Source organism: Calliphora vicina, chromosome 4 (assembly GCF_958450345.1).
Source record: "Calliphora vicina chromosome 4, idCalVici1.1, whole genome shotgun sequence".
In the NCBI taxonomy this organism is placed as follows: domain Eukaryota; kingdom Metazoa; phylum Arthropoda; class Insecta; order Diptera; family Calliphoridae; genus Calliphora; species Calliphora vicina.
In genome coordinates this window covers 53,043,367-53,066,722 of record NC_088783.1, presented here as the reverse complement: position 1 = coordinate 53,066,722, position 23,356 = coordinate 53,043,367, and the positions used below count along the sequence as shown (strand labels likewise).

At 30.9% G+C, this 23,356-nt stretch overlaps 5 protein-coding genes across 6 annotated transcripts; 3 read left to right on the top strand and 2 right to left on the bottom strand.

The window, feature by feature from the left end:
• Nucleotides 1-506: 506 nt before the first annotated feature.
• Nucleotides 507-8,148, top strand: Hmt4-20 (Histone methyltransferase 4-20). 2 transcript variants are annotated; one of them, XM_065507160.1, is made up of 3 exons: nt 507-724; nt 2,282-2,813; nt 3,423-8,148. In XM_065507160.1, exons 2-3 carry the CDS (start codon nt 2,295-2,297, stop codon nt 7,080-7,082), a joined length of 4,179 nt encoding a protein of 1,392 aa, XP_065363232.1. In that variant the 5' UTR covers nt 507-724; nt 2,282-2,294; the 3' UTR covers nt 7,083-8,148. The 2 variants fall into 2 exon arrangements, with proteins under 2 accessions (XP_065363232.1, XP_065363231.1); XM_065507159.1 differs by lacking the exon at nt 507-724 and adding an exon at nt 837-1,350.
• A 6,513-nt stretch (nt 8,149-14,661) lies between these two features.
• Nucleotides 14,662-15,620, bottom strand: Roc1a (Regulator of cullins 1a). The gene is made up of 4 exons (XM_065507356.1): nt 15,481-15,620; nt 15,324-15,409; nt 15,226-15,253; nt 14,662-15,102 (listed from the first exon to the last, which is right to left on the bottom strand). The coding sequence occupies exons 2-4, from the start codon at nt 15,399-15,401 to the stop codon at nt 14,882-14,884; spliced, it is 327 nt and encodes a 108-aa protein (XP_065363428.1). The 5' UTR covers nt 15,402-15,409; nt 15,481-15,620; the 3' UTR covers nt 14,662-14,881.
• A 395-nt stretch (nt 15,621-16,015) lies between these two features.
• On the top strand, nt 16,016-17,071 carry Naxe (NAD(P)HX epimerase). The gene is made up of 3 exons (XM_065508041.1): nt 16,016-16,136; nt 16,195-16,688; nt 16,742-17,071. Exons 1-3 carry the CDS (start codon nt 16,071-16,073, stop codon nt 16,962-16,964), a joined length of 783 nt encoding a protein of 260 aa, XP_065364113.1. The 5' UTR covers nt 16,016-16,070; the 3' UTR covers nt 16,965-17,071.
• LOC135957314 (RNA-binding protein NOB1) lies at nt 16,949-18,624 on the bottom strand. Its single transcript, XM_065508040.1, has 2 exons — nt 18,479-18,624; nt 16,949-18,410 (listed from the first exon to the last, which is right to left on the bottom strand). Exons 1-2 carry the CDS (start codon nt 18,554-18,556, stop codon nt 17,079-17,081), a joined length of 1,410 nt encoding a protein of 469 aa, XP_065364112.1. The 5' UTR covers nt 18,557-18,624; the 3' UTR covers nt 16,949-17,078.
• A 597-nt stretch (nt 18,625-19,221) lies between these two features.
• Rab39 (RAS oncogene family member Rab39) lies at nt 19,222-22,717 on the top strand. The gene is made up of 2 exons (XM_065508731.1): nt 19,222-19,783; nt 21,685-22,717. Exons 1-2 carry the CDS (start codon nt 19,676-19,678, stop codon nt 22,231-22,233), a joined length of 657 nt encoding a protein of 218 aa, XP_065364803.1. The 5' UTR covers nt 19,222-19,675; the 3' UTR covers nt 22,234-22,717.
• The last annotated feature ends 639 nt before the right edge of the window (nt 22,718-23,356 follow it).

The following is a 23,356-nucleotide window of genomic DNA, read 5'->3' as shown; positions in this document are numbered from 1 at the left end:
CTTATAAAATTTGCTTATTATTGTAAAAATAGATTGCAAATAAAGAAATAACAAAAAAAAAAGTTTATTTCGGGTCTCCACGTAGCAATTTTTATTGCTAAACACAAGCAATAACGTCGGCAGAACAACAGCAGAGTGATTGCTGATTGCTTTTTTTGGTGGAGCAAACGTACGTCACAAATACCAAATTTTAAATACGAGAAGTTCTATGAAAAACTGATTCAGTGCGATTAATTCATACATATTTAATTTATTTAAGTACCAAAAGTAAAAAAAACAAAGAAAACCTAGGGTTAGTATGGATATTATAGCCAAAAAATTAAAAAAGCCCATTTTTGGGATTTTTCAACACTTTTTTGGGAATACCGTTAATCAACTGACTCAATGTTGATATTTTACGTACTATTTAATGCAGCGAATTGGCTTCCATAAAACACAACTATGTTCTTTCCTAATGACTATATTTGTACTCTTCTTTTTCTCTAGTTCTTTTGCAAAAACTGAAATGTGTGTGTAGCAATTGTACAGAAAAAAATTTTCTTTGCAAGAAATTCGTAAAAATAAATAATTTGCTTTAGTTAATACATAAAAACACCAGTTGTGGGAAAAGTTAACAATATGAACTATAAAATAAAGTGAGAAGTGTCTGAAATTGATAATCACATCGAGGGAAAAGTTAAAGCAACTCTTTGCACGCCACAGTGTGACGACACGAAGAACGCTGGTATGTCAAACTCCATATATAAAAAATGAATGAATTCGCCCCTGCAATCACCTTGTGTATAAATTCGCCGTGCTGAGACCATTTAAAAAGCCATTTTCCATCAAACCATCACTGTATTTTCCCGTATAGAGTCTGCAAAGGGGCTAGGGGACTTCAAACCTACATCAAAGATATAAGAAATGTATATGTTTATGTGTAGTGTTTAGTTTTAACAATTTCGCTGCTAGCTGCGGAGTTCGCTGCGAAGTACAAAATTTGCAGCCGCAAAACTGCGACGCTGAAAGTTGAGAATTCGCTCAGAAAAGCAGAAAGAAAAAATTCATTCTCTGCAGACATTTAAAACCAGACACATCAGTTATCGTTGTTTGGCTTGTTTTCTTTGTGTGAATAAAAAAAAAAACAGAAAATGTGTACCATCTCAAAATGAAGCTAAAAAAGTGACCATTGTGTTAACGAAAGGAATGAAAATTAGCAGCTTCACGAAATATAGTAGAATAATATTTATAATAATAAAAGGAAAAACACCGAGTGATTATTGAAAGAAAAAGTATACAAGTCTGCTTTGAAAAATATCGAATGCGTAACGAAAATTTGTAAATTAAGCTGATATTTTTTTGAAAAAAAAGGTAAATTTACATGTACACAACAAAAATAAACCAAGCTTACACCAAAGAAAGAAGAAAAAATCATTAATATTGAACCGACGCCGCCATTTTCATCTGTATTTAATGAGCGTACGTTCTTTTTTTTATTTCAATCGTATTTTTTCCTGTAAATTCGCCGCGTTAAAAAGAAACAGTGATATGGAAATGTGTCTAGCTAAATTGTAAATGGTAGAAAGAGATGGTCAATACGTCGCATTGTAATTTTTGTTGATTTTTTAGGGTTTTTCTTTGTTCATATTTTTCGTCTCTCATTCGGATTTTTTTGGTTTCTGCCTTCATGCGCTCTTTGTTTTTGTGTTATAATTTTTTCTTTTATTTGTGAAAAAGGTTTATATTAGTTTTAAATTGTGTTTTTATTGCAAATTAAAACGTAAAATCAGCTGAGTGTTGGCAAATAAATAAAGAAAAAATAAAATAATTAAACAAAAAGAATTTGTTTTGGATACTAAAATTTATTACTACGTTTAATTTCTTCAATATTTTTAAAATCAATGAACTGTAATGAAAGGGCAATTAATCGATAATCAATCTGTGTTCTAAAAAAAAGGAGAAAGAAAAAGTAACAACGTGTGAATGAGAAAATGAATGCGAATGAAGAAACAAAAAATATAATTTGTACAAATAAACATATAAATTTACAAAAATCGTAAAAACTAAAATAATAGTGTAATTAAATTTTAAGCATTAAGAAATTATAAAACTTAACCTGGGTTAATTTTTTATTTTATTTTGTTAGCCCTTTTTAGTAATAAATGAAACACTGCAAAACAGCTGATTGTCATTTGTATTTGCCAGGGTTGTTATCAGCTGTTGAGGTTCATGTCCACAATAAAAACAATGTTGTTTTGAAGCGTTTTTTTTTTTACTGAAATAAGTTTTTTTTTATTTTCAGACTGCAATACAGAATGGTTGTTGGTTCACATCACAGCCGCCGTAGTGAAACTGCTAGTAAATACGGAAATTCTTCAGCGGCTGCCACTGCCACAGGCACTACTAATTCCACATTGAGTAGTGTCACTGCCGCCAAACAAACACACTCAATGTCTTCAAATGGTCATTATAATTCTCATAATGGCGGTTCTAATAATGGTTATCTCCTGCCTCTCAGTGGTATCAATGGCTCCACAAACAGCATTGTATCACGTCTCTCACAATCGACCGGGATGACGCCAAAGGAATTATCTGAAAATGACGATTTAGCCACATCATTAATTTTAGATCCTCACTTGGGTTTTCAAACGCACAAAATGAATATACGTTATCGCCCTCTCAAGGTGGACACGGCCCAACTAAAAGCCATTGTCGATGAATTTATACAAACTCAAAATTATGAGGTGGCTGTTAAGAAAATTTTCAGTGGACCATGGCTGCCAAGGAGTTATCGAAATAAAAATAAAATGTCTATTAAAAGACTGCATGATCATGTAAGTTTTACTTTTTTTTTTATAAAAGGTCGACTTTTTTCAATTTTTAAAAAGTCAACTTTTCGACTTTTCATCCTATTTTATTGTAAAAAAGATATGCTTGCGAGATTTATTGATCAGAATAAAGCTTTTTATAACAACAATATTAAAAATAAAAAACTCGACTTTTATCGGCTATTCGACTTTTTTTAGTTTATCGACGTTTTGGGGATAAGGTGTGATTATTCGCCTGTGCGACCTTTTTTCGATCCAAAAAGTCGATTTCGACTTTTTTCTACACTAACAATCGACTTTGTGGGTACTAGGTCGAAAAGTCGAAATCGAATATTTGTTTAAAAAAATCGTAAAGTCGAATTTGATTTTTTTAATTTTTGTTATAAAAATTTTAAAAAATTAATTTTTCTCATCAATAATTATATCATCCATATATTTTTTACATTAAAATAGGATTCATACAATTTTATTGCTAGATTTATTTTGACTTTTGTTATTCAAAAATAACAAAAGTCGACTTTTTAAAAATCGAGAAAAGTCGGCATTTTGTTTCAACTATAGAACCCACACATAAAATTTTATAAATAATGTAATATTTTTTCCTTACAATTTTAGATTATTCGTTATTTAAGAGTTTTCGACAAGGATAGTGGTTTTGTTATAGAAGCCTGTTATCGTTATTCGCTGGAAGGTCAAAAGGGAGCCAAAATATGTGCCACAAAACGGTGGCAAAAGAATGATAAAATCGAATGTTTAGTGGGTTGCATAGCCGAGCTTAGCGAATCAGAGGAGGCTGCTCTATTGCATTCGGGTAAAAATGATTTTTCGGTTATGTATAGCTGTCGCAAAAATTGTGCCCAACTGTGGTTGGGACCAGCAGCTTATATAAATCATGATTGTCGTGCCAACTGCAAATTTGTGGCCACCGGTAGAGATACAGCCTGCGTTAAAGTATTACGTGATATTGAGATTGGTGAAGAAATCACTTGTTTCTATGGCGAGGATTTTTTCGGTGATGGAAATTGTTATTGTGAATGTGAGACTTGCGAACGAAGAGGAACTGGAGCTTTTGCCGGTAAAAATGGCAATGGCCAATTCGGAACAGATCCAGCATTAAGTTTGGGTCTTAATGGGGCCTGCGTGGTGGGAGATCCGAACGCCAGTGGTGGTTATCGTTTAAGAGAAACCGATAATCGTATCAATCGCATTAAAAGTCGAGCAAATTCAACGAATTCCACAAATACCGATCTCACAAATGGGGCTTTAAGTGATAACTCTTCAGGGAATATAAACAACACTGCGGCAAGTCTCAATAACAATAATAATAATATTAATAAAAAATTGGACGCTGGATCGCCTGAAAGTGTTAAAAAACATCCTTCAGTAGTTGTTACGCCATTAACCATGCAAGAATTGCGCCAAAAAGGCATGACAAAATACGATGCCGAAATGATTATGGCCAATACCATGCATCATACACCCCATCATTTACACAATACACATCATACTACTACCAACCAACAGCAGCCACCACAACCGCAACATACGGGTCTAACAGAAAATCATGAAGTACTTTTAAATCAAAGCAAAACACAAGAAAATACAACGCGTAGTTATCGAGAATCGTTGAGAAAATCTTCACGTGTTAATAGTACAAGTAGTACAATATCTTCAGGGTCTACAGAGGACTTTGCCAGCTTGGCAAATGTTAATACAAGGGGATCGTCCAACAAAGCCGCCACCGCAGATGAGCCCAAAACTGGAGCAGCCACTACTAGTATAACGTCTAGAAGGAATCTACGAAAAGCTACAAATCTCGTTACGTTGCATAACAAACTGGATAGTAAAACAACACGCTCAAACGCAGGTATAACAACACGACATACTCGTTCAACTGCGGCTGCAGCTCTTGGCTTGAAATGTGAAAATCTTTTATCTAATCTTCAGACAGCTGAGGAGAATATAATTTCGGTCTCCGAATCTGAAGCCGAACAAACTGATGTAGAGTTATCTGGGGACACGCCTGACTCTAAGCATCCTGAACAGCTGAACATTAAACAACATGATGATGATGATACCTTGCATTCCGATGAAAACGATCCCAATAAAAAGCCCGAAAAACGCCTGACTCGTAATGGAGTGATAACAAACACAAAATCAAGAGTCTCAAGACATCATCAAACTTCAGGATCATCATCACTAATAACAACAAGTACATCAAGTGCTGGGACGACGACGACAACATCAAGCCCAACATCATTGGAAGAAAATCCTCATCATACCGTTGTAAATTGTAAACATGCAAAACCTTTAACACATTTTAATATTAAGAATACAAATAATGGTCAAACAGTAAATCACAATCTTCATCAGCCTCATGAACACCATCATCATAACCATAATCATATTCAACATGCTAAACGCAGTGAAACTGCAGCAGCAAATGTATCATCATCATCATTAGCAACAACAGCAAATGTCCCTATAAACTATGAAAATCTTATTTCCAAGGGTGAGAATAGGACTTGTAGTGGAAGTGGTATTGGCTACGAGGACAAAAGCAGTGAGGAGACAACATTTAAGCATGATTCGACTATTGACATGTTAGAAAAAAGCCATAATATTAGTAAATTGATTAGTAGCCCTAGTTATAAAAAGAATTTGATAGAATCATTTGAAGAAGTTGCCAAAGGCAATAATATTCATAATAATAATAGTTGTAGCACTAAGATTAGTAGTTTAACCGAAGATTCGAACAATATTATTGAAGAACCTCCTTTGCAACAACGTTTGAGACGTGCCACCGCCATCGCTGGTCGTACTACTAGTTATTCCCAAGAACCTGTGATATCAGACAATTCTGCTACAGCTGGTATAATGTTGCGTAAACGTCAGCATACAAATAGTGAGGCCAGCAGTACTTGTAGTACAAGTACGAATACTACCACTACCAGTACTGCAAGTACTTTTTGTATGAATACTACGAATGCATTAAATACTGGCTCAAATATTCCCGCCGTCGTTGAACCCCTATTAAAAACTCCCGAACGAAGGCTTAAGCTGACGCTGCGCATGAAGAGATCACCTATTTTGGATGAGGTCATAGAGTCGGGTACTAGTTTGAGTGATGAAAGTAGTAGTGTTACAGGCGGTTCGACTTGTAGTCGTTCCTCTTCGCATTCCGAACCGGTAGAGTATGAAATCCTACGCATGGAGGGTATAACCGAAAACGGTTTAGATTTCGAGGAAGAAATGCCTCACAAACGGAAAAAGCGTCATAAATCAAAAGAACGTCATCATCATCACCACCATCGTAGGCACCACAGACGTAATCTATCCTCTATAGAGGAGTTGGAACAGCGAATTGAAAACGAATTATTAGATGCCAAAGAAACGACTCCCCCGCCCCCCACTGCTGCGCCCATAGTACATACATTGACGCCTCAAAAGAAACGCTTACGTTTAATATTTGGTAATGAAACCCATACCATTGACATTCCACCCACAACCGCAGCCACTATGAACAATGAAAGTCTGATTGATAATTCGATTAATGAATCAACAGCTTCGACTTCTTTAGATACATCCGCTAACACGACTTTGCATAATACTTCAGCAACATCGGCGGCATCATCGTCGTCGGCGTCTACCTCAATGGTAAATATTTCTTTAACCTCTTCCACAGAAGCTGCGGCCTCCGTTTCACCTCCTTTATTGTCTTCAGCCTCAGTCTCTAATTCCTCTTTTGCCTCGGCTTGCAGTGGAGGATCACAAGCTATTTTTGCATTGGATGAACCATTAAGAGAACCCCTAAATTTATCTATGATGTCATCATCGCGTTCAGCCAGCCAAAAACTAGGGAATACATTTCATGCTTTAAACGCTAAATTTCCATCTACATCCCCATCCTCAGCTGCTGCTGCTATAATGCACAACAACATTTCTAACAGCTTAAACTCCACTGCTGCTACTTTAGCTACTGCCACAGCAGCCACTTCAATATTCTTATCACAGGCTATACCGAAACATACTTTTGGGTCTTGTGCTCTAGTTGCCCCATCATTTGCTCGTAATCTGGTAAATAATACTGTAGTGTCCGTAGTCAATACTTCTCCACTACGTTTGCTTAATAATACCGCCACTACTACTATTAACTCAAACTCCCCCCATGCTGCCTCTTCATTACCAATAAGCCTGACCGCTACTGTTACCACCACAAATACCAATACAAATACTTCGGCTACAAAAAAAAGTACTGATCTCATAACGCATTGACCTTTGACTACAAATTGTACATCTTTATTTACATAATATTGTATGTAAATATTATCGATAGCATACTTACTTACACCTCCAATGCTTTACGCTGTCCGGTCCATTTCAAAAAGATTGGAATAAAAGTTATTACCTACTGTATTTTTATAGGAAAAACCAGAGATTGCCATTTGGAATTAAGAAACAAAACAAAAATTCAAAATCTTGTCTGCAAAATATTAACCCGATATTCCTCCTGCTTTACAGTGTTTATTTTAACAAAATAGCAATGGCTTAAAGAAGTTTTGGTTTAACACATTTTGTTTATATACAGCAGAGGTTCGAATGAATTAATTCTTAAATACATTTTCGAAATCAAAATAAATTTTCTCTCTTAACCATTCCGTTAACGAATTCATTATGAATTAAATCATGGGCTTAAATCCTCTATACTTCAAATGTATTGAATTCAGTTTCAAGTAATTCATTATTGAATCATTCTAATTTTCTTGAATTTAATGAATTCTGTTATGAATTAATTCAACGATGAAACTATTGAAATAAAAACCTTTGAATAAAGCTAAAAAAATTAGATATTGGCAATGGATTTATGGAATTCCGAATAGTGAATTATGCTCAAAGCGAATTAATTCGAAGCTTTGATATACAGTTATGTGATGGAAATCGATTTTGAAAACGAATCGTTATGATACCGAAAAAAGTTTTGATGAGTTTATGGCTTTCGTTTTGTATGTTGTTTAACTTTACAATTTGATACATTTTCATTCATTTTAATCACTGTATTTAGTAAGAAAATCTTAAATTCTTAAAAAATTCTTAAAAATCATACTTGAAATCAAATGAAAATATGGATCGTTTTTAAACAGATAGATTTCCATCACATGATATAGAGAAAACATTGAAGTCACATACTTATTACAAAAACCTCATATCAACCAATAATGAAAATTCAATTACCCAAAATTGTAAACCAAACAGCAGTAAGAAAGAAGATATAAAAAATAATGCATAAATTTGTTAGTACATAATTGCTATTATGAATATAATTGAAAGTTATTTAAATGTGTGATTAATCTTTTAATTGAAAATTTTTCCAACAAGCACGAAATATTTTGAATATATTCTTAAATAGCTTTTGTCAGGAAATCTCTAATAGTGGAAGGTATATACAGGCCTGTCACACATTTAATTCCGAAAGATTTCAATACCAAAGTTATCATTCCTATCGATTAGGTTTTAACTTCTTAAAAGAAACTTGAGAAAACCCATAAATAATTATAAACAAATATCTATTTCACTTAGAAAGTTTGTTTCATTCCGAAATTATGTACGTTTTACTTTTTCTAAAGAAGCAAACATCGGAATTAGTTTCACTTAGGATTGGAATGGAATTCTGTGACAGCTCCGATAGTTTACAATGATAGCTCTTCATTATTGTTTAGTATTTACTTGATTTGCCTTCAAAATAGCCCTTTTATTTTCTTGATTCGTAGAAATTTGGCCCGGCAATGGGTCAAAATGGAGTTAAATATTTCACAAACCGATTTTTTTTTTCGAAAACAATTTTACCAATTTATCAAAAAATAATTTCGGGTGTGTCGAATCTTATATACCACCCATAACCAAAGTGGTGAAAAAATAATTGGTGGAAAAATAGTGGCAGTTTCTTTTTTTTGTTTATATCTTACCATGAATTCTGGAAAATCAGACCACAAATGGATGCGATATAGATTTTGACCAATTTAAGATCTATATCTGGATTACCAAGACATTAACATAGACATTATGGATAACTAATGATAGAAATGTCAAACACCCGATATTAAAAAAAGTGTTTCACCACAAATTTTTCCTCATTTTTTTTACCAAAAAATTTGTATTCACCAACACAATTTTTATTTTTTCAACCAAGAATTGTTTTCAATCTTTATCTTAAGGTACAACTGAATATCCAATAGCTCGCTTATTTGTTTTACAGTAATTTTGTAAATGATTAAAAACAAAACTGAATGAAGAGAAAATATTTTCATTCAATGGTTGAATGAATTCAAATAAAAACATTTGATGATTGAAGATATATAATTTATTTCGTTGGTAATGGTTTTATGAAATGCTAAAATTTTTAATACTGAATTAAGATTTTTGGATCGAATGATTAAAGTTGTGAAAATTTCCAGATTTAATGAAATTAAATAGGCTTTAAAAATATGGGTTTTTTTAAATACATGTTAGATGAAACACTGGAGTAAAATACAAATTTTTTTCTTAAAAAGAGGATAATACAAAATTATTAGGCTTATTAAAATCTTTAACAAAATATTTACAAAAAATATGAGTGTTGTATTATTTTAGGAAACATGTTGAAATCTGTGTAAAACTATAAACTGTCATAATATATCGTGTATCAACTTCAATTTTAATGTGTTCTCAACAAAATATACCTAAAGAATGCATAAATTAAAAAAATGTACAAGCCAAAGGGTTTTGATCAAACATATACAAGGAGGGACATCAGTACATTTGAAGGCATAGAATAAAATATACCTAAGTCTTGCGACAATAAAATACCTATAAATCAATGTATTTTGTTGTTGTGTCAGGCATTCAATTTGGGAGGGAGAAAATAATGTTTTATTTATTTTACTCTCAGTTGCGCCTCTAGAGTTCGTTCTACCCTAGTTTGAAGGTATTTTGTTTAATTTGTAAAATGTAAAATTTTCAAATTAAATCCAAATGTTTGTTGTTAAAATGAAAATAAAAAAATGTTTCCATATTTCCACTGTTCATATTCATTCTAAAAAAAAAAATCATTTCATTTTAGTCTTAAGATCAATGTTTAGGCATTTTTAAGTTTGTTGTGTAAAAAAGCATGTTTTCTTACAAAAAAAAAAAAAGTATGAAATTATGATTTTTCCAAAAAAAAATATGTTACCCAAAGTGATTGTTGTTTGTGATGTGATTTTTTGTAGGTTATAATTTAATTTCCCTTCTTTTATTTTAGTTATTTTCTTATAGATTTATTAATTTTAAGAGATCATTTATTTAAATTTGAATCTAATCATTTAATATGTCTGGAAACTAAGCATATATATTATTTTTAACCTATTTATTTTGCCAAATGCTGCTGCAGTTTTTTGTTTTTTTTTTTTGTTCAGTAACCAACTTCTCTTACTCTTCAAATCCAAAATTTTCTCTTTAATAATATGTGAAATTTTTGTTTATATTTCTCTCCACATATATTTTTTCTACTTTTTTTCTTTTACTTACAGATGGAAATTTTAAACATAAATGTAAACAAAGATTCTTGAGAAATAATTATAATAATAATAATAGTAATACAAATAATTTAAATAATAGCAATAGTATAAGTGAACAATACCACAATAGCAACAACAACAGCAAGTATAATAATTATAATAGTAATAACAATTGTAATTACAATATGACGGTTAAAAAATTAAGAATAGAAATCAATCGAATCCATAAGTTGTACAGTTGAAAACATTCATTACAAACGAAAATAAACAAAAAATAAAAAATAAAAACATAACTAAGTATACTTACATTAATAATACAATACCTACATTAATTAAACAAAACAAAAACAAATATTCAAATGTTAAAAAATAAATATTTAAAGGCTTAATTTTCATGAAAACACAAAAAAAAGAAAAAAAACAAACAAAAAAAAAATAATTTCAATATATAAAAATCTACTATATATAAAATAAAATGGTAATGTACATAATTAAAAAAATATTAGTTTTATTCTTTATTATTATATATGTATGCGTATTATTATAATGCAAAATGAAATCAAAAATCTATATTTTTTTCTTAATTTCTATGTTTATTGGCTTATTTTTTAGCTGTTTTAGTAAAAAAAACAAAAACTCTAGCAAAATTAACTTTATTTTTAATTAAAATTATTATATTAATTAATACCTGTAAATGTGTTTATTTGAATTTATTTTTAAGTTATTATTTTAGTGTAATTTAATGAAAACAATATTAAAATCTACCTACAAATTTTATTTTTTATTTTATTTTAATTATATTATATTTTATTTAAATTTTATTTTTATAAATAAACAAAAATAATTTTATTTTTATATATGTATGTAATTTAAAAACAATTTTGTGTTATTTTTGTTGCATTTAAAAAGTTTTTGCACAAAATTTTTTGGAATATAGAAATTAAGATTCCTTGAATCAACGCCTCTTCAATGTAAGTAAATTTTGGTTATACTATTTTAATTGGCTTTAATTGGTCAAGCGACCCCATTAATGTAAATGATATTAAAACTCAAACAACAAAAAAAAAATACTCAAAATAACTTACATACATGAGTCCATTGAGTGATCACAGATCGAGCTCCTTTTCTTGATTAAACGCTTATTGGCCAAGTTATTAGCGAATTTAGATATTTTCAGTTTTTATATAAAAAATCGATTTTTGTTAAGAAATATGAGTGATCACAGATCGAGCTCCTTTTCTTGATTCAACGCTTATTGGCCATGTTATTAGCGAATTTAGATATTTTGAGCTTTTATATAAAAAAATCGATTTTTGGTCAGAAATATGAGTGATCACAGATCGAGCTCCTTTTCTTGATTCAACGCTTATTGGCCAAGTTATTAGCGAATTTAGATATTTTTAGTTTTTATATAAAAAATCGATTTTTGGTCAGAAATATAAGTGATCACAGATCGAGCTCCTTTTCTTGATTAAACGCTTATTGGCCAAGTTATTAGCGAATTTAGATATTTTGAGTTTTTATATAAAAAATCGAATTTTGGTCTGAAATATGAGTGATCACAGATCGAGCTCCTTTTCTTGATTAAACGCTTATTGGCCAAGTTATTAGCGAATTTAGATATTTTTAGTTTTTATATAAAAAATCAATTTTTCTTAAGAAAAATGCGAATTTAGATATTTTGAGTTTTTATATAAAAAATCGATTTTTGTTAAGAAATATGAGTGATCACAGATCGAGCTCCTTTTCTTGATTCAACGCTTATTGGCCAAGTTATTAGCGAATTTAGATATTTTCAGTTTTTATATAAAAAATCGAATTTTGGTCTGAAATATGAGTGATCACAGATCGAGCTCCTTTTCTTGATTAAACGCTTATTGGCCAAGTTATTAGCGAATTTAGATATTTTTAGTTTTTATATAAAAAATCAATTTTTGTTAAGAAAAATGCGATTTTAGATATTTTGAGTTTTTATATAAAAAATCGATTTTTGTTAAGAAATATGCGTGATCACAGATCGAGCTCCTTTTCTTGATTAAACGCTTATTGGCCAAGTTATTAGCGAATTTAGATATTTTCAGTTTTTATATAAAAAATCGAATTTTGGTCTGAAATATGAGTGATCACAGATCGAGCTCCTTTTCTTGATTAAACGCTTATTTTCCAAGTTATTAGCGAATTTAGATATTTTGAGTTTTTATATAAAAAAATCCATTTTTGTTAAGAAATACCAGTGATCACAGATCGAGCTCCTTTTCTTGATTCAACGCGTATTGGCCAAGTTATTAACAAATTTAGATATTTTGAGTTTTTATATAAAAAATCGAATTTTGGTCTGAAATATGAGTGAGCACAGATCACAGATCGAGCTCTTTTTCTTGATTCAACGCTTATTGGCCAAGTTATTAGCGAATTTAGATATTTTTAGTTTTTATATAAAAAATCTATTTTTGGTCAGAAATATGAGTGATGTCAGATCGAGCTGCTTTTCTTGATTAATCCCTTATTGGCCAAGTTATTAGCAGTTATTGTGGGTGGGTGGGCGTATTAGTGGACGTGGACAATTTTTATTTATGTATATAAAAACTTTTGCGGACTATGTATTGCGAACATTAAAAAAAAATTGTCGTGGTAAATTTTTCTTTCAGTAAAAACTTAAATTGGATTATTATTATCATTTAAATAAAAAATTACGAAAAAAGTGGACGTGGTCAATTTTTCATTCCCTAGAAACCTAAGATGGGCTATGACCAACATTTAAAAAAAAAATTGTCTGAATCAACGACATTTGATTTTTATTTATATAGATTTGTTTTGATCGATGCAGAACGCTCTCTATCCGATGTTGGCTTAATTCGTTCTTGGCCTCAAAAGATGAGTTCTTTTGGCTCGGAATCAATATGTTGCCAGAAAGACGGGAAAAGGTCATAGCACACAATGGTCAATACTTTGAATGAATTTATATTGTACAAATGTTTCAAAATAAAAGCGAAAAATTTGAAAAAATACCGCATTTTTAAGTCAAACATCCAATAAGAACATCAAACCAAATTTTGAAACGTAAGAAATTTCTATGTAAAGCATTTTCTATTGATAGAAAATAAATAGATCGATTATTGGTTGTCTATTTATTTGCTGATTTTCAATACCAAAAGTCTCGAATATATATCTGATATATTAATCGGGGCTCCGGTCTCTACCTAAATTCTTCCCCGAAATTATAAATTCCGCGGGAGTTTCTTCCCCGGGAGTTTTTTCCCATTGAATTTGAATAGGAAAAATGAGAAAAGGGAAAAACTCCCGGGAATTTTTATTCAAATTTGGGCTGTATACATATGTACATAGATTTATATTAAACTATGCTGTGTACTAGTGGTACAAGGGGAATAAATGGTCTGATCCTAATTATGTATATCTAGTGGTGGTTTAAAGAAATATCTTTCTGTAAATAGACATCAAATCATTAGACCACAGCCAAAAATTATCAAATCTGATCAAATTAAATTTTGGTTTAAATGAAAATCATTAGCAAACACCCATGTTCTAACGTTACCAAAACAATTAATTGGATCTTCGATCCGGAAAAATATGAGTTTCATTCGGCCAAAGATTGTCAACTCAGCGACAGCTGTATCAAACGCAAGTGTTTTTCCTTATAAAATTATTTAATTAATTAACTAGCTGCTAACCTTTTGTAAATTTTGTTATTCTTTAGTCTGCTATTATTTTTATCGGTGTTTGTGCAAAATTTCATCACGGCGCTGCATCTAATACATAGAGCGTTAGTAAAATCATCAGTGATACTTTGAAAAAGTTTCGGAATAAACTTCCTGCTAAATAATTTAGACCAAAGTATAACATTTAGACCGTTGAGAATTATACATAGAGACGAGGCACTCCGCTTTGTCAAACAAAAATACCACAAATCATATGTCTGATACATTTTGTTTTTTCAGGAGTTAGGTTTTTGACAATAGACTTCATTTAAACGAGTTTCGAAATATGTTTCGACTGACACCATTATCTATTCGTGGTATTTTCTCTAGACTTAATGGTACTTCAAAAATGTTTGGTATTCAGAGAAGCCGGTGTTCGACACACCCCACTGTAGAATAAAGATCCGACCGGCTATTGCGCTAACCACATATATCTACAAATATGAGCCCACGAAAATTTGATCTTCGATCCTGAAGCCAATTCCCACTCATCCAATTCCCAACAATCTCATAAAATCTCCGTCTTTATGGTTTAGAGAAAATATGTATATAATACATATCTTCTGTTTGCACAGACCTACTAAATGTTATTAAAATCAAACAGCCTTATTTAAATGCCTACTTTCAAAAGCATTGTGTAAATTATAATTTTAATTCGAAATTACATTAAGCATTTTCTTACAAAGTTGTTGTTTTTTGTTTTTGTTCATATAAATTATATATTTTTGTGGTATTAAAAAAAATAGAACGAAATTAATTGAAAAAATGAATAGTAACCTAAAATATGATGAACTTTAGTAAGACTAAAGCGCAAATGAATCATAAACTAATGACCATATTTTTGGAAATCCCACTCTCTATTGTCCAAGGGACAAACTTGACGGGTCTTTAGCCAACGTGATATACAATGGAAATGAAAGGCATGATTACAAACGCCCCAAGCAACTGTACATTCCTCACTGGTGGCTGAAGCTTGATTAGCTTGACACTCAATACACAAATCCATAATATGATTACGGCAAATAGCGCAATTGTCGACCACAATATCTGTAATACACAAAAAAATATAAATTAATACAAGTAAACAATGATTTACAAGATTTATCACAAATAAACACACAATTTGAAGGTTATGTATATTTTTTTGCATTAAATGGAAACAAAACTTACCCCAGGCCCAGAGAGCTACAGCATTCCACTATTAAATGTAAGAAAGTTTGGAACTTGAAATAATTTGTCAACAATATAATTTAGATTGTGTAAAATACCTTTTTTACTTCAAAACGCTTCTTTTCGCCTTTGCTGCTGGATGAGGGCATCTCGAACTCTTCTTCATCAACTTCCATTGCTGCAGCTAAAATATAATGTTAATGTATTATTTACAAATTTTATTTGTTTAACAACTATAAATCTGAAAAATATTACTTTTACAGGTCTTTGTTTAGTTTTTTAATAAAAAATTGCAAACTTTTTCACGCAAAATTATCAAGGCAACGCAGCAAAAATTAAAAATGACAATAGAACCAGTGTTGTCAGTCAGTATTTATCCGCCAAAACCAGCGTTGCCAACTTTTCAATTTAAAATAAAGCACTAATGAAAAAAAGCGTACTTTTCGGAAAAATCACCAAAAATTAAATATTTTATTTTGATATACAATCAAGGTGTAAATTATTATGAAAAATAACCAAATTTCTTCCAAATAAGTGCAACCCCAAATTTATTTATTGATAGGGTTATTATTAATAAAAAAATTGGCATAAAATTTGAAAACCGCTTGTATGTATATAGTTTAATATTTTTTGTGTTATATAGCTAACTCCTCCATAAAGAATCATAAAAACGATAAAAATTACGATTTGGACTTGGATCCGATCGACCGACCATAAATGAACATGATACGAGGCTGACTAGTATAACATTGATATTAGTTATGGTGCTATTATTTTGATCGCATCTATAGGTTTTTTAACCTACCTAAACGGTAGAATTTCGAGAGCAAAACAAAACTTGGAATATGAATTTTTTAACGAACTTTAAACGAATTTTTAATATTTTTCCATTTACACCAGCTAAATTACAGGTAATAAATGAATTTATTCCTATATTTATCTAAAGTGTACAATATTAACTAATTATAGAGTAACCATATAGCGACAGCCAGCATTAACGCAATGAAATTTCTAAATCAAACGGAAGCAATTAATGTGGACCAAGAACTCTTTAATGAGTACAAATTCAGTGTAGATCAGCTTATGGAATTGGCCGGTTTGAGCTGTGCTCATGCAATTGCCAAATGTTTTGAGGCCTCGAAATATAAACGAATTTTAGTGTGCTGTGGTCCCGGCAATAATGGTGGAGATGGTTTAGTCTGTGCTCGTCATTTAACTTTAATGGGCTATAACCCACATATATATTATCCAAAACCCACACCAAATCCATTGTATGAAAATTTAACACATCAGTGTAAAGGCATGAACATTGAATTTATTACATGTCCAGAGGAAGAGGAGGTATCTAAATCATATGACTTGATTGTTGATGCTTTATTCGGCTTCAGTTTCAAGCCGCCTGTGAGAGAGACATTTGTGCCAATAGTTAAAGTGCTGCAGCAAACAAAAATACCCATTGCAAGGTTGGTAAACATTATTTTATTGTATTCATAATTTATTTAAACAACTTTTTTAGCATTGACATACCAAGTGGTTGGCATGTGGAGAATGGCAAGAATGAAACCAATGACTTTGAACCCACTTTACTGATTTCTTTGACTGCTCCCAAAATGTGTGCAAAACACTTTAAGGGACCACTTCATTACTTGGGAGGTAGATTTGTACCGCCTGGCCTTAAATCAAAATATAACTTAGATTTACCCGAGTATCCAGGAACCGAAACTTGTGTTAAATTATAAAAATTTCATTTATTTATTATTTAAATATGTACACAAATACATTTAATATTAAAATTTCATTAAAAAAAGTTAAAATATACCTTTCTTAAGCAAGGTATACAATTAAATTACACTTTATTTATATAAACGATTGTAATGTTTACGACGTCTATCTTCTTCGAAAGTATTGTTGCGAGCCCATTCCTTCAAATTACCCTTGGAACGCAACATAGCTGATTTTGAGTCAACATCGCGCATAGCAAATGGTGAGAAACCAGCCATGTAGTCTTCATTTAAAGCATTGGTTTTTGTTTTGGCCACACGGGAAGGCATTTGACGTGGCATTGGCTGATCTTCAAACAATATGGGATTACGAGAATGCTTGCCACCCTGGAAACGTGGCAGACTTTGGTTTTTGTACTTTGTAGACAGGGGACGTCTGGTGTTTATGTGTATCACTTGCTTGCCATTCTCATCCAAACTGACTGCCACTCTCTTGAGGGTCTTGTTGCCGCAATTGGGGCAGAATACTTTTGTCATTATGGAAGTGGTCCTGAAACAAGCATAACATCTTAAGATGTAAGTGCGTAAATGTTTAATAATGCGTCCATTAAGGGCGGCAATGTTAAGATTCATTTGTTTCAAGGTATTTTGTACAGCAAAATCTGTAGACATGCAGGCCACTTCGGGTATGAAATCGGCCTCTATTTTGCCCTCCATAGACTTTTTAACTTTTTTAAGATTTGAAGGTGTAATCCAATCGCCATCATTCTGATCGTCTTCATCATTTGCTTTCTTAGTATCAGCACCATTTAAGCCTTCTACATCTTGTCTTTCGTCACAATCTGCAGAGTCTGAGTCCTCATCATTTTGTTGTTGTGGCACTAAAAGATCACAAGTTGTGTCATCTTCTGCCGCTTCACATTTCAATTTTTCAAATAGTTCTTCCAATTCTTCTTGCGTTACCTCGGGCACATCTTGTTTTTCATCCGGATTTTCAAGTTGTTTTTCAATAGAGGCTTTGACACTATCAACTTCAGTATCCTTCTCTTGTTCATCTGTTTCGTCTTCATGCTCCTCTTCCTCTTCTTCACCGTTATCATCTTCGGAATCGTCCGAGTCTTGGCCCTTGTTATACCATCCCGGTAACTTTGTGTTATCTTGAAATTCTTCGGGTTTTTCTTTAGAGGCCACAATCTTTCCTATCACCGGTTCGGTTCTTAGATGAGAAGTGCCCACAGTATCAGCTTCCAATTCATAGGTCAGGGCAATTACTTTAATATCAATACCAGATAGAGAGGCGTAGTCTCCCGTCTTTTTAGAAAACTCCACACAATGTTTCACGCTTTCGGCGCGGGGTTCTCTTACTTGCAGATCATAGGGCAAAACGCACAAACGTCTTATCTGTCTTTTATGACGTACTTCATCAATTACATCGGGTACGGTCAAAACATTTTCGCAGTAATCCTACAAAGATAAATTGTAAGTATAATTTAGCAATCATTGAATCGCGTATAACTTATTCAAAAACTTACATTTAATTGTACTGCATTGATAAATGCAGTAGTATCTGCTACTAAATATTTAATTTTTGTCGTAGCTTCCTCCGTCATCTTGTTAAAGTTTTAATAATTTTAAAAATTTCTTTAAAATAATGCAAATACTTTTCTAGTGCACGTGTTGTTTTTCTTTTAGTAACTAAAATCAGGATTGCCAAGTCTAATGTTACTACGAAAAACTCGGGAAGTCCTTTTTGGGAATGTGTATTTTGTATTTTTACTATCGATTGTAATCAATGGGAATTTATAGAAGGTGACAGAACTACATCAAAAACAACATTTACAAAAACAACAGTTACATTATAGACAGATCAAATATCGAAACAAGTGGAGAAAAAAATAATCAGCTGTTCTTCAGAGGTCACATTCTGTAAATTCGCTTTGATTGTAATTATATTAATTGAAATTTTTGCGTAATTAATAAATACTACAAATAATTTTATTCATCACATATTAAAGCTAACGAATCTAGATTTTTTTCTATAAATCAGTATAATAGATTTCAACTGTTGTAGCAATTTTTACCACATTTGGAACGGTTAAGGTCCGATGGCTTGTCCAAAATTTTTGTTGCTCCACTTATCGACTGCAAAAGTTGTGACCACTATCATAAAAACTTGGTAACCTTGCTAAATATGGTTACCAATATTTAATACGCATTTGTTGATAACAAAAACAACATAAAAAAATATATACATTAGTACAAAACAAACTGTCAAACAACGAATGATAAGCGCAAAAGGAAAATAGAACAATAAAAGCCATAAAGTAACAAAAACAATAGAAATTTTCGATTTTAATTAAAAATTCAATAACATTTTAAGAAAATATTTCTTTGTACAGCACAAGCTATATTTATAAAATACATTACAATAAAAATATGTTGTAAAGGTCATATGACTTGTGTAAACTAAAAACTAAACTAAAATATTTTTGGAACCAGAAAAATAGTGGTTGTTTTTCTTGTGTCTGGCCACAAAAAACTATAAATAAAAAACTACGCAAAAACAAGTTGAAAATAAAAAAAAAAATTCAATAATCCTAAGTTACTGGAAAACAATCACAAATTTAATTATATATATTTTTTTGTATAATAAAAAAAGCTAAGGATTTGTTCAAACTCATTTGATACCAAAGAAGAAAGCCAGACAGCCAGCAGCCACTTGTTTTAAAATGGTGGAACCAATTTTTGATTATCAATTTCGTTTGATACTAATTGGAGACAGTACAGTGGGCAAAAGTTCTTTACTTAAATTCTTTACAGATGGGAAATTTGCGGAGGTAAGTATGATGATTTAGATTAAAATCATTTGGGATCATATTAATTAATAAAAATCGCTAATTATGTAATAAAATTTGCGTGCTATATATAATCATCAATAAGACAGCGGATGCTGTAAATTTATTTCAATTATTACTTATTTGTTGATAACAATAGTGTCTGCTGCAGTTCTAGTCATTTTTTGTTTACGTTGTCGATTTTTCCTTTGAGTCATTTTATTATTTACTATATTTAAAGGCATTTTCAAGTCGAAAGGGAACACAGATGTGTGTGGGAGCAAATAAGGGATGAAATTTTAGTGCGTACTAGTTTATTCATTTTACTTCTTTAATAACTGCATATTTTGGGATTTTCAATTGTACAAATTGTCTAATATTTTTATTAACTTCTACATTATTTTGGCAATAGACGAATTGAATAAATATTTGTTATCATGTAAAATATATAAAAGTGTGTTAGCGTATTAGACCTGCCCCTTAAAGTTAAATTTGTAATCCTGTCTTTTTTTTAATTTTAAACTGAACAATTCGTATCGAACAATGGGAACTAGTTCCGCAAATACATTAAAAGTTATTTTACCATATATCCAAGGTTCGAAAGAATTTATTCTTAATTCCATTTTCGAAATTAAAAGAAATGATTGAAAGCAAATTAAATCCATGATACAACAATCTAAGGTACACTCAGTAAAAAATAAATTCTCAATTATACATTTCTTGTAACGTCAAACAAAAGAAAATATGAAAAAATATAAAAAAAAAATCAAAATCAAAGTTTGACGTTATACCTAGTTCTAAATATTGAAAACTCTCCCTAGTGATTCTACCTTCTACAATTATTGTATCATGAATTAAATCAAAAAATCATTCATTCTTTTTATTTTCACATAGTTTTTTTAACTAATATATTCTCACTATATAGGTTTTTGACAACTGAGTTCTTTGATAGGCGAGTTTCTGTTCTATGTGTACTAGGGTTCATACGCGGGAAAATTTTTGTTGGGAATTTCTTTATAAGTTTACTTAATGTTTCAATATTCAGATTCGTTGTGATGGCTAAATTTGAATTTATCGGTTCTAGCAACAAATTGTCATTTGGTAAAGAAGCATTACGGTTGAAATAACTGAATTCTTTTTCAGGCACAATAGAAAAATTCGGTCATTAAGAATGAATCAAATTTAAATTTTATGTTCTCTTAAGGTGCCTAACATTTCAACCTCCCAGGAGAAAATAATAACAATAATAGTAGTTTAAAACTCGTATATACAATCAGATTTGAAAAATTTCTTTTTATAAGCTAGCATGTTTTATAGATTTAACATTTTTGAAATTTTTAAGGTTTTTAATAAAACATTAGAATTTATTGATTTTATACCGATTAAAACTATGAATGTGGCAATACACCGATCAAATGCCACTATTCGAAAAAAATTTAATGGTTTTTGGTTTAATTTAGTATTAAAAAATTCCCGGGAATGAAACGCTTATTTAATTTCCTCCCGGGAAAGGAAAAAGTCCGAGAAATTAGGTCCCTAATATGTACTTATGAACATACAACAATATTTATTGAATCAATTAAAAAAAAAAAAATAATTAAAAAATTTCACTCCGTTTAATACAAAATTTATAATTTCAATATAAATCGTATTTATGAAGGCACATAGAGAGGATAATAATAAGTATAAATAACGATAAGAATAAATCAACATTTCTTAATGCTTTATTAATTTAATTTTGCTGAACCTGTGCAAAAGCCAAACATGAAAATTATCACAAACACATTTTTTAAAAATAGATTGTTTAAATTTTAAAAGCGAATTTGAAAAACAAATTTGTTTATTTTAAATAAACTGCATCTAAAATCCTAAGAATAATCATAATTTTTTTTATTATATTTTAGCTCTCTGACCCCACTGTCGGCGTCGACTTTTTCGCCCGTTTAATTGAAATGAAGGATGGTACACAAATCAAACTTCAGCTTTGGGATACTGCTGGTCAAGAACGTTTTCGTTCGATAACAAAATCCTACTATCGCAATTCTGTTGGCGTCTTACTGGTGTATGATATATCGAATCATGCCAGTTTTGAACATATACCTTTATGGATGATGGAGGCACAACGACACATTGAACCACATCGTCCAGTTTTTGCATTAGTTGGCTGTAAATTAGATCTGGTAAATGCTGGTGGACAGCGCGAAGTATCATTCGAAGAAGCCCAAGCATTTGCCAAACAGCATGGTTTGCATTTTGTTGAGACCTCTGCACGTACGGGTCTAAATGTAGAGGACGCATTTCGTACGGTTACACAAGAAGTTTATGCCCGCATTCGATCTGGTGAATACAAAGTCGAAGATGGCTGGGATGGCATTAAGACCGGATTTCCACGACCAAGTAGTCTGGACTTTAATTTGGTAGTTGCTGAGCCGGAGAAATCATCTTGTTGTTGATTCGTTAATTGTTTGGACTTTTATAATTTTTAACTACATACTAACAATTTATATACACTATTATTATTCTAAGATATTTTGCGTGTAATAATCGGTAGTCTCGTTTAATTTTTATACGTTATTAAGGCGTAGAACACAGTAATGGCTTGTTTGGATGATTTCTTTTATTTTTATTAATTCGGATCAAAAAAATTTTAGTTTTTTTTTTGTTCTGTAGTGTTCTTATTTTTAATATAATACTTTATATTAGTTTTCTTTATTTTATATTAGTTGTTAATTTGTTTTATATTGTAGTCAAAAATATAATCGAGTATAAAAGAGGAAATTATAAATTTATATATATTTTCCGTTTAATTCAGTTACTGATACAAAATAAAAAGTACATTATGTTTTATATTAAATGAAAAATACCAATGATTATATCTACCTAATGAAAATCGTTTTTTAAAATACAATATACATAAAAAAATAATTCAAATTTTAATTTTTTTCCTTGTGGTTTTTATTTTAGTGAAATAAGAGTTATTTTATTTAATATTTTAGAATTAATATTCGGTTGGTTTGCTGATATATCAGCAAAAATTTCATATCTACCTAGTAATAAGTTAGAAAATCTAAATGAAAGCTAAAACTCGCAGTAGCTTTTTTGTGGTATATAAATAGATATATGTAGGTCGCTGCTCTGTAAATCGAGTGATTTCTAAACGATTGACAAATTCGCACGATTTTGTACATTGAGTACAATTCTTTTTTAACAATTTTTGGTTAAAAAAGAATTGATGAAAACCAATTTTAGGTTAAAACTTCATTTTCCTAATATCTCATCCATTTGTGGCCCAATTTTAAATACCAATCGAAGCATTGCTATACCCGCTGTATAAATCATGTTTGTAAGTTATTTAACGGTTTCGGAAAATTCATTTCAACAGACATGACTATATCGACTCCGCTATCTGCAACGCTCCAGAATATATATACTTTATGGCGAAATTACAAACGGAATGAAAAACTTATATATGTATATACACATCTGCTCAAAATAATAGATACACCTAATTGGAAAAAATTTAAATGGCGGTAACATTGAAAATTTCCTCGCAAGCGTTAAGAATACATCATATTA

What these genes read in the sequence shown, in the direction of transcription:
- Hmt4-20 (XM_065507160.1), top strand. Translation starts at nt 2,295, where the DNA reads ATGGTTGTTGGTTCACATCACAGCCGCCGTAGTGAAACTGCTAGTAAA. An exon ending in TTAAAAGACTGCATGATCAT is followed by an intron (nt 2,814 to 3,422) that starts GTAAGTTTTACT and finishes TTACAATTTTAG; the next exon opens with ATTATTCGTTATTTAAGAGT.
- Roc1a (XM_065507356.1), bottom strand. Translation starts at nt 15,401, where the DNA reads ATGGAAGTTGATGAAGAAGAGTTCGAGATGCCCTCATCCAGCAGCAAA. An exon ending in AGCGTTTTGAAGTAAAAAAG is followed by an intron (nt 15,254 to 15,323) that starts GTATTTTACACA and finishes TACATTTAATAG; the next exon opens with TGGAATGCTGTAGCTCTCTG. An exon ending in TGTAGCTCTCTGGGCCTGGG is followed by an intron (nt 15,103 to 15,225) that starts GTAAGTTTTGTT and finishes TGTGTATTACAG; the next exon opens with ATATTGTGGTCGACAATTGC.
- Naxe (XM_065508041.1), top strand. Translation starts at nt 16,071, where the DNA reads ATGAATTTTTTAACGAACTTTAAACGAATTTTTAATATTTTTCCATTT. An exon ending in TTACACCAGCTAAATTACAG is followed by an intron (nt 16,137 to 16,194) that starts GTAATAAATGAA and finishes AACTAATTATAG; the next exon opens with AGTAACCATATAGCGACAGC. An exon ending in ACAAAAATACCCATTGCAAG is followed by an intron (nt 16,689 to 16,741) that starts GTTGGTAAACAT and finishes CAACTTTTTTAG; the next exon opens with CATTGACATACCAAGTGGTT.
- LOC135957314 (XM_065508040.1), bottom strand. Translation starts at nt 18,556, where the DNA reads ATGACGGAGGAAGCTACGACAAAAATTAAATATTTAGTAGCAGATACT. An exon ending in TCAATGCAGTACAATTAAAT is followed by an intron (nt 18,411 to 18,478) that starts GTAAGTTTTTGA and finishes TTATCTTTGTAG; the next exon opens with GATTACTGCGAAAATGTTTT.
- Rab39 (XM_065508731.1), top strand. Translation starts at nt 19,676, where the DNA reads ATGGTGGAACCAATTTTTGATTATCAATTTCGTTTGATACTAATTGGA. An exon ending in CAGATGGGAAATTTGCGGAG is followed by an intron (nt 19,784 to 21,684) that starts GTAAGTATGATG and finishes ATTATATTTTAG; the next exon opens with CTCTCTGACCCCACTGTCGG.